The 18,051-nt window shown below is 42.8% G+C and overlaps 2 protein-coding genes across 2 annotated transcripts; both read right to left on the minus strand.

The window, feature by feature from the left end:
- Window positions 1–4,711: 4,711 nt before the first annotated feature.
- Window positions 4,712–5,077, minus strand: LOC119769196. Its single transcript, XM_038261110.1, has one exon. The coding sequence runs from the start codon at window positions 5,075–5,077 to the stop codon at window positions 4,712–4,714; it is 366 nt and encodes a 121-aa protein (XP_038117038.1).
- A 3,558-nt stretch (window positions 5,078–8,635) lies between these two features.
- On the minus strand, window positions 8,636–11,515 carry LOC6033499 (ATP synthase subunit alpha, mitochondrial). Its single transcript, XM_001843888.2, has 4 exons — window positions 11,287–11,515; window positions 10,398–10,634; window positions 9,989–10,329; window positions 8,636–9,920 (listed from the first exon to the last, which is right to left on the minus strand). The coding sequence occupies exons 1-4, from the start codon at window positions 11,350–11,352 to the stop codon at window positions 8,909–8,911; spliced, it is 1,656 nt and encodes a 551-aa protein (XP_001843940.1). The 5' UTR covers window positions 11,353–11,515; the 3' UTR covers window positions 8,636–8,908.
- Window positions 11,516–18,051: the final 6,536 nt, after the last annotated feature.

The following is an 18,051-nucleotide window of genomic DNA, read 5'->3' on the forward strand; positions in this document are numbered from 1 at the left end:
GGGTACCAAGCCTACTTGATTTACATGGCAGGGGGTACCGGCCTAGAAGAAGGTTGAGAATCGCTGATATAGAGCAATTCCAGCCCAAAACAGGATTTTATAAGGTGCTTTTTTCTCGACCCTCTCCGATTTCAATGAAATTTTGTAGACATGTTATCCCACGCTTATATAAGCCATTTTTTTGTATATGGAGCCATTTACACTCGATAATGACATTTGAGAAGGGCGTAATATTTTTGTAATTCGTAATTTAAATATTTCTGTGTCTCGAAGCCGTTGCCTCGTTTCAAAAAGTGGTCAAAGACAAACTTGTACACTGAAAACCCAACCATGGTAGTTGCTACCATATTGTAGGGTTAAATTGAGAACACGCACCGACGTATTTTTGCTAAAAACATTCCGTGCTTGGATTGACAGATTAACGCAGTCAGTTTTACTATGTCGAGAGCGGTATGGTAATTTTAACCCTCGATTATGGAGAGAATGATAATGATTTCGTATTAGCTACCATGCAATTTTGTGGAAGCAAATTTTCTTAAAACTACCATGGTCGGGCTTTCAGTGTAGGAAATTTGACGGGCTTTCTGAAAAAAAATACACTGAATGAAAACAACACGTCATTTTCATGAGATTTTTTGATTTTTAAGTTTAAAAGTCAAATTTGAAGGTGAGCCCACGATTTTTTTTCCGTTAAAAATTTTTGTGAAATAGCCTAAGATGTTACAAAAAGACTCACGAAAAATGCAGGATGGAGCAACTCACCTAAAAAAATACAAAAATCATCGTTTTTTCAAACGTGCTCTAAACATTAAACTTTTCAAAAACCGAACACGAGAGTCGATTCTTCAGACAATTTTACATAAAAGTCTCCATATTGACCATTGTCCTATGTCCAATCCTTGTGAAGTTACAGCGGTTTTAAAAATAAAAATGTTGAAAAAATAGGTTTTTGATGGTTTTTGGCAATTTCTATATGACAGACTTGATTTTTCACTTTCGAAAATGTTTTTACCGGAAAGCTCGTCTAATTTCCCATAAGTTTTTCTTTGACCACATTTCAATTGGATGTAGGGTAGAGTAGTCATCAATGAGACACGGGGAACAATGATAAAATGGCTCTCACAAGTCGTAGTTTCAATCAATCAGGCTCATATTTTGGGAAAAGGTGTGTCTACTAGATACACATCTGCCATAAAAGTGGCTTTGGTTATGGACGCTCCCTTGAAAAGTTATTCATAAATGTTTAATTCTGGGGTGTAAAAGTAAATTTTGGACAAAAAATACTTTTTCGCTCGTAGGCTGCCATTTACACCAAAACTAATATTTCTTCAAATTTCTTTCGACGTTCCATAGGGATTGAGTTGGGCAACAATGTCCTTTCATTACGTTTGACCAAAATTAAGAATATACCCAGAATCCAGGACTGTCTCATTGTTCCCCACTCATTTCAGCCCATGGGTAACAATGAGACACTTCGATTTTTGTTCATTAAACTTTTCAAAATCTATGGAAATCTTTCAAAACAAGAATTGAAAGTGATTTTTGGCATATTTATAGAGTTTTAACCTCATTTAACCTAAAATACAAAGTTATTTGGTGTAAATATATGGATTTTACATAATTTAAATACTTTTTAGTTTAACTTTTGTTAATTAAATTTTCATGTTGGCAAAATTGCTCTAAAATGATCAAGGTAAGTCACCTGCTATGGAACAATACAAAAACATAATTTTTTACTAGAAAAGTATTGATTTTCATAGCGTGTCTCATTGTTCCCCAGCTGTCTCATTGTTCCTGCCAAGTGCGTCTACAATGAGACAGTTGAATAACTCTGGCTGTAGATGTCGGATCGATCTCACATTTTGGTCAATGTTAGAACACACTAAAAGAAAGAAAATGCAATAATAGGCTCATTAAAACATGCTGATGAAATAATTATAAAAATATTATAATTATAAAAATTGATGACTACCCTACCCTATGGGCTTACAGATAAGCTTAATTACATTGCTCATAACTGAAAACATAATATTTTTTCAGTGTGGCATAGTAACTTGGATAGTAAATTCGCAAATAGCTGCCGGATTTTTCCGGAAGAGATCTGGAAAAAGATCCGACAGAAGTTTCTATTGATTTGACGTTTGCTGAGGGTGCCGAAAAGTTTGCTCATGTTTTGCTTGCAAAAAACAATAGAGCTTTATGACGTTTCGCGTACGCACACTGGCGCACCATTTGATTTTGCTGCCGCACAAAATTTAACCTCACTTTCTTACCGGGAACCATGGTGTAGGGGTAAGCGTGGTTGCCTCTCACCCAGTCGGCTTGGGTTCGATCCCAGACGGTCCTGGTGGCATTTTTCGAGACGAGCTTCCCCTCCAATGGCAGCAGGGTGATAGAGACGTTGGTAATTTCTAAAGAAGTTATGTTTGTTTTTGTTAAATATAATGACGTAAATAATGTTATATTGATTGTGATTTAGATTTTTTATGTCTGCAACTCCGTTAAGATAAATAAGCGACTTAAATTGAAATAAAATAACTTATTCCAGATTTTCTGAATTTTACTTCCCAACAATTTCAAATATACTAGCGTCGATGCTGTCCCGCAAATCCGTGTCTCTGAACGACGAGAAGCCATTTTTGTTAAAAAAAAACAACAAACAAACAAATCACCCGTACTATCCCTTTTTACATCAAATAATTATATAATCATATACGGTAACATCCACACAAATGCTCGAGATTGTTTTGTCACAAAACAACACTCACTCACACACTCATCATATATATTGAATTCATTGACCTTCTCTACTAGCACTTATAAATAAGAAGGAGAACAATGAAACAAGTAAGAACATGGCATCCAGATTTCATCTCACAACACATTTAAATTAAGACATTAAACAAAAAAAAGTGCAAAGCTGCTGAGCCCTCAAAGGGTTTCCGCGTAACTTTGACCAAACTCATCTCAAGTGCAAACAGTGGATGATTTACTGTGCAAGAATAATATGAAAAAATACACACACACACATACAGAGCATAGTGACCGATACAGAATTAAAAATATATATTATTTGCGTAGAGTTGTAGAAAGAGAAACGTAACTTTTAAGTGTATGCAAAGAATCGAAAGTGTACATGTGAAGGATGGATGAGCAAAGTAAAACAAAACAGAGATTTATAGCGTGCAAGAGGAAAAAGAGTTTGAACGAGCGAGCAGCAGCAGGTTTTTTAAAACTATCTCTATAATATTTAGTTTTTACCGTTTTCATAAACAAAAACCTAGATCACGTAAGAGAGAATATAGATCGTAAGTAAGCAAAAACTAATAATAACTTTAAAACGAACGGGAGTAGATGCAAAGCTAAGAGGAAACGGAAAAGTGCGAATGCCGAATAAAATAAAAGAGAAGAATATTGTAATATAACTTTAATAGTAAGTAAGTGTTGAACAACCGAAAAGAGATCAAACCTTTGTATAATGGTCACAATTTAACTGTGACAATGCAAAACACACACACAGGCACGCAAGGAGAAGAAAGTAAAACAAAAGAAACGCAAAGTATGATTAGCCCCAGAGAGACATTACAACAATATATATATTTAAATGTCCGTGTTTGCGTGTGGTGTGCGTAGAAGGAAAAGATGTGTTTTTACAAAAACGCGAAGTGGAAACTTGTACACATTTCAGAATAATAAAAAAAATCCCAGTTTTTACTTCCGTAACTCGTAGTAAAGCGGTAGGAATGTGCAGCATGGAAATGTGGGATGCAATTTTGAAACCAGAAATCATACACACACACTCAAACAATACACGATATTTGCTAACAATAACCAGATAAATACACAAAACACACACAGAAAAGCATACTGTAATGAATAACATACTTGCATAAGAATAATATATTGATAAACAAGTGAAAAAAAAACTATTATATACACAACACAATTATTACATTATTGATTATTATTATATCATTATTGCTATTATTATTGCGAATAAATGCTAAAAGTAATTGTGACATAATATCGACGATTGTTTGTTTACTGAATGCCGAAATGATAACTGTTTTCAATTCCGTCTTGGAAATACTTATCGTCTTTATCGTCTTCGAAAATAACAGTGCTGAAATTTTCATTATGGTGCTCATTTGATTGCTGAAAATCTCATGTTTTAGCACTTGTATCGAAAAGTTATACTTTTCGACACTGTTTAGGTTTTTGAACTGAAAAAAAAATGCGGAAACCAAACTAAAGCGGCGTAAAAACAACAGTTTGGCCATTTTGCAAACACCGACTTCGTAACAACATCTAAATATAGTTCCAAGTGATTTGATTGAACTTCGTATGTTTCAAATATCCCTTATTTATTTATTATCTTTGCAGACTTCAGGGTTTCTTACTAACTAAGCAACAAAATTCTACTTCTTAACACAGATTTACACACATTAAGGTCAAAATTTTCCAAAATAGTCGAGTGATTGAACTTTCTACAGCAGGCGTCAAGAGGGTTGTGGTGTCCGTAGTTCGTCGTGTGTCTTGGTATGTCGAGAAGATGATAATTCCGATGTTCTCTTCAGGGAACTCGGATGTTGACTGCAGTCAATGTTGTTCCGCAAGACGTCAAACACAAACAGTCGTTGAAGGGGAGCTCTTCTGTGTTGAAGTGTTGGCAGGCCGACCAGAGCGCACAGATTCGTGTAGGGTGCCAGTGTCACAACCTTACGAGCCGACGCTGGATACTCTCGATCTTCTGCTGATGGACGACGTAATACGGCGCCCACACCGGTACGGCGTACTCCAACACACTGCGAACTAGCGAGAAGTACAGTGTTTTGAGGACCCTCACGTCGATGAAACCAGCAGCATTTCTTCGAAGGAAACCGAGCATAGCGTACGATTTGGCCACGGAGATGGAGACGTGCTGGTTGAATTCCATCTTGCAGTCAATCGTGATACCCAAGTCCACGATGGAGTGAGCGCGTTCGAGTGTGGATCGGCCCATGTTGTACTCCGCAAGATTTGGACTCCGAATCCTGTAGAACGAGATCAGCTTGCACTTTTTCTCGCTCACTTCCATTCCGTTCTGAACGTACCAGCGAAGCAGCACGTTGATGTCTTACTGGAGAGCACGGACATCGTCAGAATCTCCCATTCGCCGGAAGATTTTGAGGTCGTAGACGTACAGCAGCTTGCATGACTGGAGACGGGATAGGAGTTAATCACTTCGAGTATACTGCACACGCGTATCATACGCACATAATATTCTCATTGTCTGCATACCGTATTGACGATATGTGTCGTATTTGAGGTCATATCTACCCAAATATCAGCGTGAATATCATACGCGCATAATACTCGCGCAGAACACTCAAACCCCGATGGTTTGACACCAACTGTTGTCAAACGAACGGAATCTCTTTTTAGTTTGACACCCCTTTTACACGGAGTTCACACACACCACCAAAAGTTTGTTTTGTTAGTGTGCGTGAGCGCCGTGAAAAGGTCAGTTCGTCACTTTTTAGTTTGACTTTGACCAACTAAAAAAGTGTCAAACAAAAACTGTCCAACCACTTGAGTGTATTCGTATCGACTCCAATATTGGCTTCATATTGGTGCAATATCAGAAGTGAAATGCCCTTTGAGACAGGAACACAGGTCATTGATAAACAACACGAAAATCAACGGCCCGAGGTGGCATCCTTGCGGGACGCCGGAAGGAATTTCGTAGCAGGTCGAGAGAGTACCAACCAATGAGTAACCCAGTCAGGCAGGCCAAGCGCTGTTAGTTTGTCATTTGTCGGAGGACATGCTGAAAAGTGGAACACAAAAACTGAAACCGTCGAATATTCCTGGCCCTGAAATAATCCCGCTGGCGATCTTCAAACGTCGCTTCAACCAGATTACTGCTCCGAATTACCAACCTTTCCATGTCGCAGCGCAAGTTGCCTGAGGAGTGGAAAAGATCCGTATTGTTTTCAGTGTTTGAGAAAGGTGCAAAAACGGTCGGTCGAGAACTCAACAGGAAGTCGTTCATGGACCTCATAGAGCCATTTTGTGTCGTATTCTAACAAGTTGGTTGGATTTTTTTTTCACCTGGTGTTCGTTGATTATTAACTGAAAAACTCGAGGTGGATGACACTCCTGCGTTGACCGAGCGATAAAGCTCCCTTTTCAAACCTTCGCAGCGCTAACTTTTGCGTTAACCGCGATAACTCACTTTTGGCTTACCTTTTTTTTGCGTTTACACGTCAGACTCGATTTTTTTTTGACAGCGAGAACTGTCAAGAGCGAATGACAGTTCTTGTTGTCATATCCTGGGATGGGATAAACAAAGAGAAAAAAAACTATTGTCAAACTAAACCACTTTCAACATGGCCACTTCTGTCAACCTAAACCAGTCCTTTCTTATGAGGAGAAAATGAGAAGTATTGTAATTTGAGTTAAAAAAAATAAAACAATTTTAAATCAATTTCACAAATAATTGTAAATTGCATTAATAGATTGATTAAAATATTTTCTATTAAAAGGCATTTATTTCTATCGTACATCGAATGTCGACTTATCAACATTTTCATTTTAAAAAACAATACATTTCATGAACTGACGATTATTTTGCCCATTGTTTTTACTATTGTTATTTTTTGCGCGTTACATAGAAATGTCATCTACATTGAACAATATTAAACCTGTGCTTCCCGTGAAATTAAAATTTTGCGTGAAGAAACAACATCGTAGAACTGGATTTAAAAGATTTATTAACTTTCTTTGCGTAACGGGACAACGACAGTAGCAGATTTATAGATAAGAAAAACTTTCCCTCCCATTTAATGACTTGCAGGCTTTTTAGGATTTTTTTTAGATTGAAGTAAGAAAACGTATTTAAATCATATTGCATTTTTCAAATCCAAATTAAAATTAAAAATCTTTCATATAAAAAACACATTAAAAATTGGAGAAGTGAACATTTTTTGACTTGTCGTGATCGTATCGAGCGTGACCTCGAGTCATCTTTGATTTGCCAACCATTTCTAGTGTTTTGTATCCGGCAGCTCCTTATGAACGTATCCACCGTAAAACGATGGAACATAAACTCAGGATTCTCCACCCACGTCCAACCGCAAATTTTAACAGCCAAATTAAAAAAAAAACCTTCGAGGAAAAACTAAACAACATTTCAACAAAAGAAAAAGTCATCCGCATGCTTGAGCACTGAGTTGAAAAACATCATCAAGAAAATTTGAATTGTCAAGCTATCTGAATCACAGATTGCTTGATATTTGTATTCGAACACGAATTTTCTTGCAAAAAAACTGAAGAAGAATACAAACGTAAACATTCAAAAAGAAGACTCTATCCAGCCGTCCCGTCCCAGGTCATATCAGTCGAGCAGTTTGTTTTGATAGTTTTTAAGTTGTTTTTTACAATATAAGTTTTGATTATCAACAGGGAGGAGGTGCATTAGAGGGTGCATTACAATTACACAAGTAAGGCGATCTTTTTTTGTCTTTAAGTTGTTTTTTACAATATATGATTTGATTATCAACAGGGAAGAGGTGCATTACAATCTGGTGCAGGACTGATCTAGCTAGACGTGTAGATGATGACCGCTTAGATGATGTGTTTGATCCAGATAGAGTCTACGACGTCGAAGACATGTTTTCAAACCAAACCAAAAAGTTCAATCTCGCCAACTCACGTCACCCAAATCCCAAGCATTCGTTCAAAATTAAAAATTCCAGCGGAAAAATTGTCCACATAAATATCAAAACATTTTTGTGGATGATTCAAAACGGCAAGATTCGCTGAAACGTCGACAGGAACAAACGCTTTCACGAAACTTCGATACAGAACACCTCAACACGCTGTACCGTTAATGAAGTTCAGGAATCCATACACCGTGGCGACTGGGTGGCACTTAAAAGTAATGCGGTTTTGATAATAGCACACGTTCACGGCTTTCAGTATTTGTCTGGAAAGAGAACTGTTTTTACTTTAGATGAGTGCCATATGAATCCTCCCAGTGGGAGTAGCGCGAGAGGGGTTGGTGTAACAGGATTTTTTTACATTCTGGGTGATAGCAATACATTGCTGTTGAACACGAACTTGCTGCACGAATGTATTAAGGTGGCGTTATGTGAAATCTCGGCACGATGAGTAGCGTTGATGCTTTTCGAGCTCGTTTTTTTGCGTTTTAGTGTGTTATCGCGGAGTGACGTCCCCCTCGGAAAAAAACTCTTGAGCGTAAGAGAGTCCTAGGCAGTCTCCTAGACCTAGGGTAAAGAAACAGCCTGATGAACTTCGTGCGCCTACAAAGTTGTTGCACCGCTGGCAAAACGACAACTTGTGACGACCTGTAGGCTAACCACCGACTTGTTCCAATATCATCGTTCATATCTCCGCGATGACGACGTCTGTGGACAGCTAAAACCTCCTGCTCGTGCTTAACGAAGAATAAGCGATAATTCAAATTGAAGAAACGGTCTCTGATGTTCAATCCGATCGATGAACGGCTCTCGATCCATAACACGACTACGCATCCTGCCTAAAGCTAAGAAAGCTGAATACACACACAAACGAAAATTTCTTCTAGACTTGAAAGACTTTCTCTACATTCTCACTGAAAACACCAACAAACTTTGTGATTAGGTATTTTGGAAACTGTATTTCGATATCAAGATGTTATCTCCCATTTTACTGTAATACAATAAATGTCGCGGCGTTTTTTTCGATTTTTTCTCCTTTTCAACTAACTGATTTTTTTTTCACTCCGATGATGGTATCGCGCACAATCTTGCCGTAGAGTGTAAACTTCATGCTCGCCCCTTGTTGCCTCAGATGTTTTCGGTGTTTTCTTTTGTTTTTTTTTTCTTACTGTGTGTTTTTAAAAGCTAGATCAAAAGCACGGTGCTTAGCCGCTGAACGTCGACATGAAGCTGGTGACGATGCCCTTCAGCTTGGCCTCGGTTTCGTCGGAGATCTTGCCCTCGGACGCGATCGTCTGCAGAAGCGCCTTCTCGTTGGTCTTGACGTGAGCCAGGAACTCGCGCTCGAAGGCAGTGATCTTGCCGGGGTCCATCTTGTCGAGGAAGCCTCGGACACCGCAGTAGATGACGGCGACCTGCTCTTCGATGGCCATTGGCACGTACTGGCCCTGCTTGAGCAGCTCGGTCAGACGGACACCACGGTTCAGCAGCTGCTGGGTGGCAGCATCAAGATCGGAACCGAACTGGGCGAAGGCGGCAACCTCACGGTACTGGGCCAACTCCAGCTTCATGGAACCGGCGACCTGCTTCATGGCCTTGGTCTGGGCAGCGGACCCGACACGGGACACAGACAGACCGACGTTAATGGCCGGCCGGATACCCTTGTAGAACAACTCGGTTTCCAAGAAGATCTGTCCGTCCGTGATGGAGATGACGTTGGTTGGAATGTAGGCGGACACATCACCAGCCTGGGTCTCAATGACCGGCAGGGCAGTCAGCGAGCCACCGCCGAGGGTCGGGTTCATCTTGGCCGCACGCTCCAGCAGACGCGAGTGAAGATAGAACACATCACCGGGGTAGGCCTCACGACCCGGGGGACGACGCAGCAGCAGCGACATCTGACGGTAAGCGACGGCCTGCTTGGACAAATCGTCGTAGATGATGAGGGCGTGCTTGCCGTTGTCACGGAAGTACTCTCCCATGGCGCAACCCGAGTACGGGGCCAGGTACTGCAGCGGAGCGGCATCCGAAGCGGTGGCGGACACGATGATGGTGTAGCCCATAGCACCGGAATCGGTCAGACGCTTCACAATCTGGGCCACGGTCGAACGCTTCTGACCGATGGCGACGTAGATACAGTACAGCTTCTTCGACTCGTCCTGACCGTCGTTGAAACGCTTCTGGTTGATGATGGTATCGATAGCCAGAGCAGTCTTACTGTAAAGGAGAGAACCGAGAGACAGTTAGCGATCAGCTTTGCATGGCAAACAAATGCAACATTTTACCCAGTCTGACGATCGCCAATGATCAGCTCACGCTGTCCACGACCGATCGGCACCAGCGAGTCGACGGCCTTGATGCCGGTCTGCATGGGCTCGCGCACAGACACACGCGGGATGATACCCGGGGCCTTGATACCGACACGGAAACGCTGGCCGGTCTTAATTTCACCCTTGCCATCAATGGCATTTCCCAGAGCGTCAACGACGCGACCCAGGATCTCGTCACCGACCGGGACGTCGACGATGGCACCGGTACGCTTGACAATGTCACCCTCCTTGATCAGCTTGTCGTTACCGAACACGACCACACCGACGTTGTCGGGCTCCAAGTTAAGGGCCATACCCTGCAAAAAAAGGACAACAAAAAACTGGTTACAACGAGTTCCTCCTCCAAACGCTGATTCCTCCGCACCTTAAGTCCGGACGAGAACTCCACCATCTCGTCGGCCTGGATGTTCTTCAGACCGTACACACGGGCGATACCGTCACCGATGCTCAACACGCGTCCAGTTTCCTCCAGATCAGCCTTCGGGGCCGAGCCCAGGATGCGCTCCTCCAGGATCGAGGAGATCTCGGCACCGCGGTTCGCGGCCGACACATGCAGGTTGCGGGCGGCGACCTGGACGGCCGGCACGGCGATCTTGGCAACCTGAAAGAAGATAATAGTTTAGTTTTCTTGTGTTATCTTGTACTTGTTAAGGTTAGACTGTTTACGTCACAAGATTTTTGTTTAGTTTGTACAAAGTTGTTATGTAATTGCGCAATGATCTAATTTGTAACATTGCAAAAGTTACTAAATTTACTTGAAGCTGGCACTTATGCCTCACATGATTGATTGATTTTTCTAATATATCTTTTTGAAAACTTTTCCTTAAGTTACCATCACAATTTCTTATTTTTTTCAGAAAAATAACACTAAACTATTTTCACTAATTGATTTTCGAACACTTTAATTTTCCAGAGAGGGTGCAAAACTATTCTCCAAACTTTGGCTAGACGTTACATAACATTGGCACCCGGCATCGGCGAAAAATTCTTCCGTTCGCTAAAATTGCATAACATTTTGCACTACAGTCCCGTTCTCCGGTGAAATCCGTTCCACCGGAACCGTGTTCCAGCAACAATTCCGAGCATTTCACCGCCAACTGCGTCAATTTCGCACCGTTCTCCGATCCAGCCAACTTTGATTATGTCACCATTTTTTCCTCCTCTCAATCGAGAGCCTCCATTGCGGCGGATTTCGGCTAAAAAAAACGGAGAAAAATCTCGGAATTCCGGGCGCCGAGGCCGGGGTCGCTCACCTGGCTAGCGGTCCTCGGCAGCTGGCGGGCCACCTGGGCGGCGAAACGAGCAGATAGCATCGACATTTTGGGTTTAATCCGCTTCGTTCGGGGATCGGCACTTTTTTTCTGTTCTTTTTCTCCTCCTCTGGACTGTGGCGAAGATGGACGTCGCGGTTGAACCACTGAGACAAGTATGAGAGCGAGCGGCCGATCTTCGTCGGCTGGGGCGGCTGCTGAATGAAGAAAAAATAGCTCCCGAGAGAGATGACAGATGCGACAGGAAGGCGAGGAACGCAAACTTTTGGCAGCAGCGAGCAAGGGGTGATGCGTGAAAAGTTTGACCGTTTGAGGAATAGGGTTCTAAAGTCCTATTTCATTTTTTTTGTACAACGATGCCGGGACTCGTGGTGTAGGGGTAAGTGTGGTTGCCTCTCACCCAGTCGGCCTGAGTTTGAACCTAGATGGTCCCGATGCTAGGGGCTAGTAAGAGTAAAAGTTTTCACAATCCGTTAACATAAATAATTGGGTCCTAAAATGAAGCTTAGATTGCTGATATTATTGTTTACAGCGATAGGGCTTATTTTTCTAAGTACAATGACCTAGGGGTCGGACAGATCGGTCAATACATTATCAACGCATTAAAATAATTGGTCAGTATATCGACATTTCGTCAATATATTAACGAAATCCCACCATGCTTATAGGAACCTTGGTGAGTTGAAATGTCATATTCTAATCAAAACAAAACAAATTTTAACGGTTTCGGTTACAGTCAGGAGGGCGTTCCATGGAATAAGTGGCCTGGGCGCCGTTTCGGCGCTGTTCTACATAGTAAGTGACGACTGGCTTTCACCCCCAAATCGGTTCCAAATCGAGGGACATAGTCTCGTTACGGTGAACCAGATCAACCAACTGCCGGATGCGGATGCGGAGTCGAGATTATGGACGTGTTTGAGCGGGTTCGAGTGAGCGGAGGCCTGTGGAAGTTGGACGTGCAGATTTCGGTCCGGTCGGATCGAGTGCTTTTGAAGAAGCGGGACAGGAGCGAGGAAGGGTTGAACTAAGGCGATTGAAGAGGTTAGTAAGCTGGATGGTTTAACATCAAAAAATTCAATCGACTTCCTCCCTCAGATTCTTTTCCGGTTCTAAACAACCTCGGCGAGCTTCGCTCGTTCAAGCGCATCCGCTACGATCGCTAGTACCAGATTCAATACCAACGAAGCCACGGGCGGCGGCGGTCGGAAGATTCCGGGAACCAACAACAAGATTTACATTCTTGCGGCACTTGTACGGTGGTTGCGGAACGCGGAGGTGGTAAATCCATTTCGTCCCAGTTGCTGCACTTCAACCAGACCTACAAACGGTTCGCGGGATACATGCCGACGAAGAATTCAAACTTTTTGTTTTAATTTTTTTTTGTATAGTTGTTGTAAATATAGTTGTGTTTCCGCTTTTTATTGATAAACCACCGAAAAAGGGAGAGGAGGGTTTCGTTTCGTCCTGTAGCAGGCCCTGGACACCCTTACGACGAAGGGCCTCAACTCGTCCACCGTAGTCACGCAAGAAGTCGTGATGGATGAACTCCCGGGGTTTTTGTTTTCTAAAACGATCTTCTTGATGGTATTCTTCTGACTTAGGAGGGATAGCCTTCTACAGATTGTGAGCCTTTTTTATGTGTTGTTCTGTGCAACCGGCGTGCTGTAGACGGTTCCGCAGAAGCCACAGCATAAGTCCTGAGATGCTGAAAAAACACCTTGTGCTCCAAAGGCAAATGATGGCCTCCTTCAGAGGAGCAAACGGACACAAACCATCTGAAAGCTAGCTAGCTAAAAAGTGGTTTTTGGCTTCCGTGCACCTTTCCGTGAACGTCCTCGGGCACCACACCGTTTCGGATGGTTTCACCAAGTCTCCGTCCCCGTTGTTCCTCGTCGGGCGGCTCAGACAGAAGGGTCATACGAAGGAATCGTCGATTCTGGATATGAACCGTGTTAAACTCCGTTTTGCGCAAACTTTTTTGAAAATGATGTTGTGATGATGTTTAAAAGATGTCAAATTTAACCGAGATTAATAATACACGGTGGGAACGCTAGCTCAACTATTCGTCGATCTATTGACGAAAATATCAAACCCGCCGTCAATAGATTAACGAATAATAAAACTATCGACTCTGTCCAACCCCTAGACAATGACCCTTTGTACGACCACAAAGAGTTTAAAATGGATTTTTAAATCAATTTTGAAAAATTAACCTCGCGGTCCTTCTTGACAGAAAAGCTCCTACTTGACAGCTCGTTCAAAGGGGACCATAGTTGATCCATCGAAAAAATGTTGTCTAGTCAAAAAAAAAAAATTGTATTAAAATGAAAAAAAGTGATCAGAAATGGTTTTTAATCGTGTTTTTTATAGTTGTACATAAAAATTGAGATAGGGCTTTAGTACCCAATTGCCGTTGTTATTGATAGGACACATTCTCCGACAATGTCTCACCGACGACGGTGTCTCACCTTAAGGCTAGTATGGAGATCGGAAGGAAAGGGGTCAAGAAACAGCTTTACGAACAGCAGAACAAAGGAGAGGGAGCGTTTTCTTGGGGCTTTTCTTCACCCTCTCTGGCTTGCTTTCGCTGCCGCTGCTGCCCATTTGAAATTTTTCTTGACCGATTCCTTCCGAAGTGCATACACCGCTTTAGGATGAAATTTTGAAAAGAGCGATTCTGGGCTTTCATAGTTTTCAATAATTCATCATTTGAATATCATTATGTATAAGTTGGTTTAGTTATGTATCAATTCGTGTTAAAATCAGCGTTTTAACACATTTTTCTTAAAACTCCTGGTTTTTCGAGACATAAAATCAAATAATTCTGGAGCAACACAAGAAAAGGGCGGATTAGCATTTTGGTAGCTGGAACTATTTCTCAAATTCCGAGCCAACAGGTAACTTTTCCATAAAACTCGATGTGTTAAACAATAGCTGGCCTTCCCAGCTACCTTTTAACGTTGCGGGTTTTGTTAAATAGTTACCTGTTGCCTCGGAATTTGCAAAATAAATACACTCAACCCCCGGTGGTAGGTCACTTTTTCGTTTGACTCTTTTTTTAGTTTGTACCCCGTTGTCACTGTCACTTTTTACACGGCGCTCACGTACACTATCAAAACAAACGTGTGGTAGTATGTGTGAACTCTGTGTAAAAGAGGTGTCAAACTAAAAAGTGACCCCGTTCGTTTGACAACAGTTGGTGTCAAACCATCGGGGTTTGAGTGTAGTTCTAGCTGTCAAAATGACTCTGAACCCGCGGCTGCTGGCCGGAACACGGATCACAGCTGAGACCGCTCCCGCAGTGCGACAAAAAAACACCCGACTCTGAACCCGCGGCTGCTGGCCGGAAGACGGATCACAGCTGAGACCGCTCCCGCAGTGCGACAAAAAAACACCCGACTCTGAACCCGCGGCTGCTGGCCGGAAGACGGATCACAGCTGAGACCGCTCCCGCAGTGCGACAAAAAAACACCCGACTCTGAACCCACGCCTGCTGGCCGGAACACGGATCACAGCTGAGACCGCCCCCGCAGTGCGACGAAAACACCCGACTCTGAACCTGCTGGCTGGTGGCCGGAAAACATCTGGGACCGCCGTCCGGCATCTCTGACAGATCGCCAGCGTACTAGGAAACCAAGGAAAGCAACCGTTGGCCGGAACAGGGTGGGTGGAAATCACGCCAGCTGAAAATCGCACTGCGGGGACGGTCTCAGCTGTGATCCGTCTTCCGGCCAGCAGCCGCGGGTCCAGAGTCGGGTGTTTTCGTCGCACTGCGGGGGCGGTCTCAGCTGTGATCCGTGTTCCGGCCAGCAGCCGCGGGTTCAGAGTCGGGTGTTTTCGTCGCACTGCGGGGGCGGTCTCAACTGTGATCCGTGTTCCGGCCAGCAGCCGCGGGTTCAGAGTCGGGTGTTTTCGTCGCACTGCGGGGGCGGTCTCAGCTGTGATCCGTCTTCCGGCCAGCAGCCGCGGGTTCAGAGTCGGGTGTTTTTTTGTCGCACTGCGGGAGCGGTCTCAGCTGTGATCCGTGTTCCGGCCAGCGGGTTCAGACTCGGGGATATTCTGCGTTCAGCGTCGGTCTCGGATGTTTTTCTCCTTGTTACGCTGTTAAAAACGTTTTGGTGCGGGCTGCGGACGAAAGAGGAACACGTTGCGAATGCAAAGACTTGTGGGCGCCATGTTGGTGAAAATTTTTGACATAAGCTCGAGCATCGCGAGCAGGCGTGTTACACGCGTTACCAAATTGGTTTGACAGTACCCCCGTACCGTTACAAGCGTTACCGTCGATATTCGTCCATGTTGTTAAAAACCTGGATACGCCCTTTTCAAATGTTGCTCCAGAATTATTCTTTTGATTGCAAGTATTTTTTCGAACTAGTGTAAGTTTACCATTTGATTTGCGTTGCAACGTCACGGAAAAGGGACAGTTGTTTATGTCAACAGAAAACTACACATTCAATGTGTATTTTGATATTTCGGATGCTCTTTGTACTTGGAAAGAGCTTACAAATGCAAGCTAGAGCGACTTAATTGGTTGTCTAGAACCAAAGTTACATCAGATTGAAGTTTGCGTTGCAACGTCACGAAATTTTAAGTCATATTGGTCACATGACAAAATGGTGTATGCGTGGTTGATTGTTGAAGATAAATCGATACTAAATATAATATATTTTGTAAATTTAAAAAGATCGTTCGTTGGATTAAAAGTTCACGTTGGTGAGTATTTGTAGAAAGTTCAAACTTCGACGTTTTCCGGCTGGGAAGTGAAGCGCCTGAACGTATAGATCACGATCACTTCGTCCTCCTTCAAGAATGGCTGACTTGACACTGAACATATTCTCAATACTCACCGGTGACTTCTTCGGTATTACAGGTAGATGTTTTTGATCAGGTTCGCTCCAACCTTTGTAAGTAGTCCGAGTACGACAGTTCCAGGACCTGCGGCTTCCGTACAGACGGTCTTGACAGAACTGGTGCAAACTGTTTTTCCGGATGTTAAGGTAATACTCGTCAAACATGTCCCGCAACGAGAAATGGACTGCGGACCCTCGGGACAAAAAAAAACGACAAAATGAAAGAAATTTTACAGTTGAATTAAAAGTGAAATCTTTTAAATCAGTGAGCAATGAGATTTTCAGAAACTGTAGCAGTAAAAGTTTTTATTTTCAAAACAAGAAAAAAATCTTTTGATGTAGCCAATTTTAACAACTTTTTAATTCAAAAGTAAGTTAATTTTGTCATTACCGTAATATCACAGACAAACAGACGGGACACTCGAGTGCGGAACCATCGTCCTTCAATAACCGAGCCAAAAACGGTTATTTAAAATGCAATTTAGCTTCGGCATCCACTCACCCGGCGCTGATGGCGCTGCTGTCGTGACAGCTCGCCCGTCTTTCCTTAGTGTGTGTAATGTTTTTTTGTTGTTGTAAAGTTGAGCGTGAGCACGTGGCAGCAATTGAAAACAAAACAAAATATGATAGAATTCAGGAATTCTAACGGTGATCCGCAATCCGAGTTTCGACCAGAGTCAGATGAGTGGCTGACTAGCGAGTACATACCCTTTGCGCCTTTGCCCCACTATTAACCCGGTAGGCCTGCCGATGCCGAGGCTGCTGATGAGGCGTCCGCTACTGCGGAGAAAGCTAGATTCTATGGTGAAGTCATCTCCTTCGGAGCCACCTTGGAGCAACCTGCTTATCCTTCATGGATTGCTGCTCAGATTGTTGCTGCTGGTCGTCCTTATGGCGATGTTTCGCCGATCGCTAGCGCCACTCAATCTTCATCCACAGTTGTTGTTGTGTTTCGATGTAAGAGTTTGCGGCAGCGTTTTTTGGAATCTTTGCGACTTTTTTCATCTTATTCGCCACCTTTTTGCTGTTAGACGCAACTTAACTGCGCCGTGGACACGTTTCCCGCGGATGTTTCGAAACGCCCATCGTTGGGATCAATTCTGGTAGATTTGAATTGATTTTTTTCTATTTCGGCGGCCACTACTGGTGTTTTCGTGACTTGTATCTTGTATCTTGTTGATCAGGTGTAATGGTTCGAGGTTTCGGGAGAGAAGGAATGTTGGACAGTTTTTGGGAGTAACGGGGAGGACCAGTGGTTTGGTCTCTGTCGTTGCGGTTGTGGTGCGTCGTTGTTGATTCTGCCGCATGGTTTGGCCGTCATCTTCGGCCGTCGGTATTAATTTTAATTTCACCGAGTACTGACGATATCCAACAACAACATTATTTCAATCAGCTGTTGATGTTTACAATCGGCTTGATTGTCTCAAGCATACACTGACATGACACATGACCAGGCTTGCCACAAATACAGATTTTTCAGCACAGGCCCGAAACACAAACGATTTTTTTTTACAGTTAAAATAAATTTGAGCAGTTTTTGTTAAATTGACCAAAAAGATAAACATTGTTAGAATCTTTTGGCATGTTCAGTTTTTGGTAAGAATATTATTCTTTAAAGTTATACTCGATTGAGTGTTTGGTATGTTTGAGTATGTGGTATGTGGTAATGTGTGGTAATATTTTCTTGTGTGTAAGGATGTAGCATAAAAAAATTCTTGCGTTGTATTAAAATAGACCCTCTTATCCCACTGAGAATTTTGGCTCGAGCTCCGAGTTGATCTGGCTCGAGATCGAGCCTGAATCGAGTCGAGGCTCGAGGCAAATTTCTCAGTTGGATTTCAGTTTATCAAAAAGGGGTCATCCAGTAACCACGTGATTACTTTTTGGAAGTTTTATA

Source organism: Culex quinquefasciatus, chromosome 3, assembly GCF_015732765.1.
Source record: "Culex quinquefasciatus strain JHB chromosome 3, VPISU_Cqui_1.0_pri_paternal, whole genome shotgun sequence".
Taxonomy (NCBI): Eukaryota; Metazoa; Arthropoda; class Insecta; order Diptera; family Culicidae; genus Culex; species Culex quinquefasciatus.

Coding starts and splice junctions, on each gene's coding strand:
- LOC119769196 (XM_038261110.1), bottom strand. CDS start 5,077: ATGGAAGTGAGCGAGAAAAAGTGCAAGCTGATCTCGTTCTACAGGATT.
- LOC6033499 (XM_001843888.2), bottom strand. CDS start 11,352: ATGTCGATGCTATCTGCTCGTTTCGCCGCCCAGGTGGCCCGCCAGCTG. Junction 10,635..11,286: donor TGCCGAGGACCGCTAGCCAG/GTGAGCGACCCC, acceptor ATCTTCTTTCAG/GTTGCCAAGATCGCCGTGCC. Junction 9,921..9,988: donor ATTGGCGATCGTCAGACTGG/GTAAAATGTTGC, acceptor TCTCCTTTACAG/TAAGACTGCTCTGGCTATCG.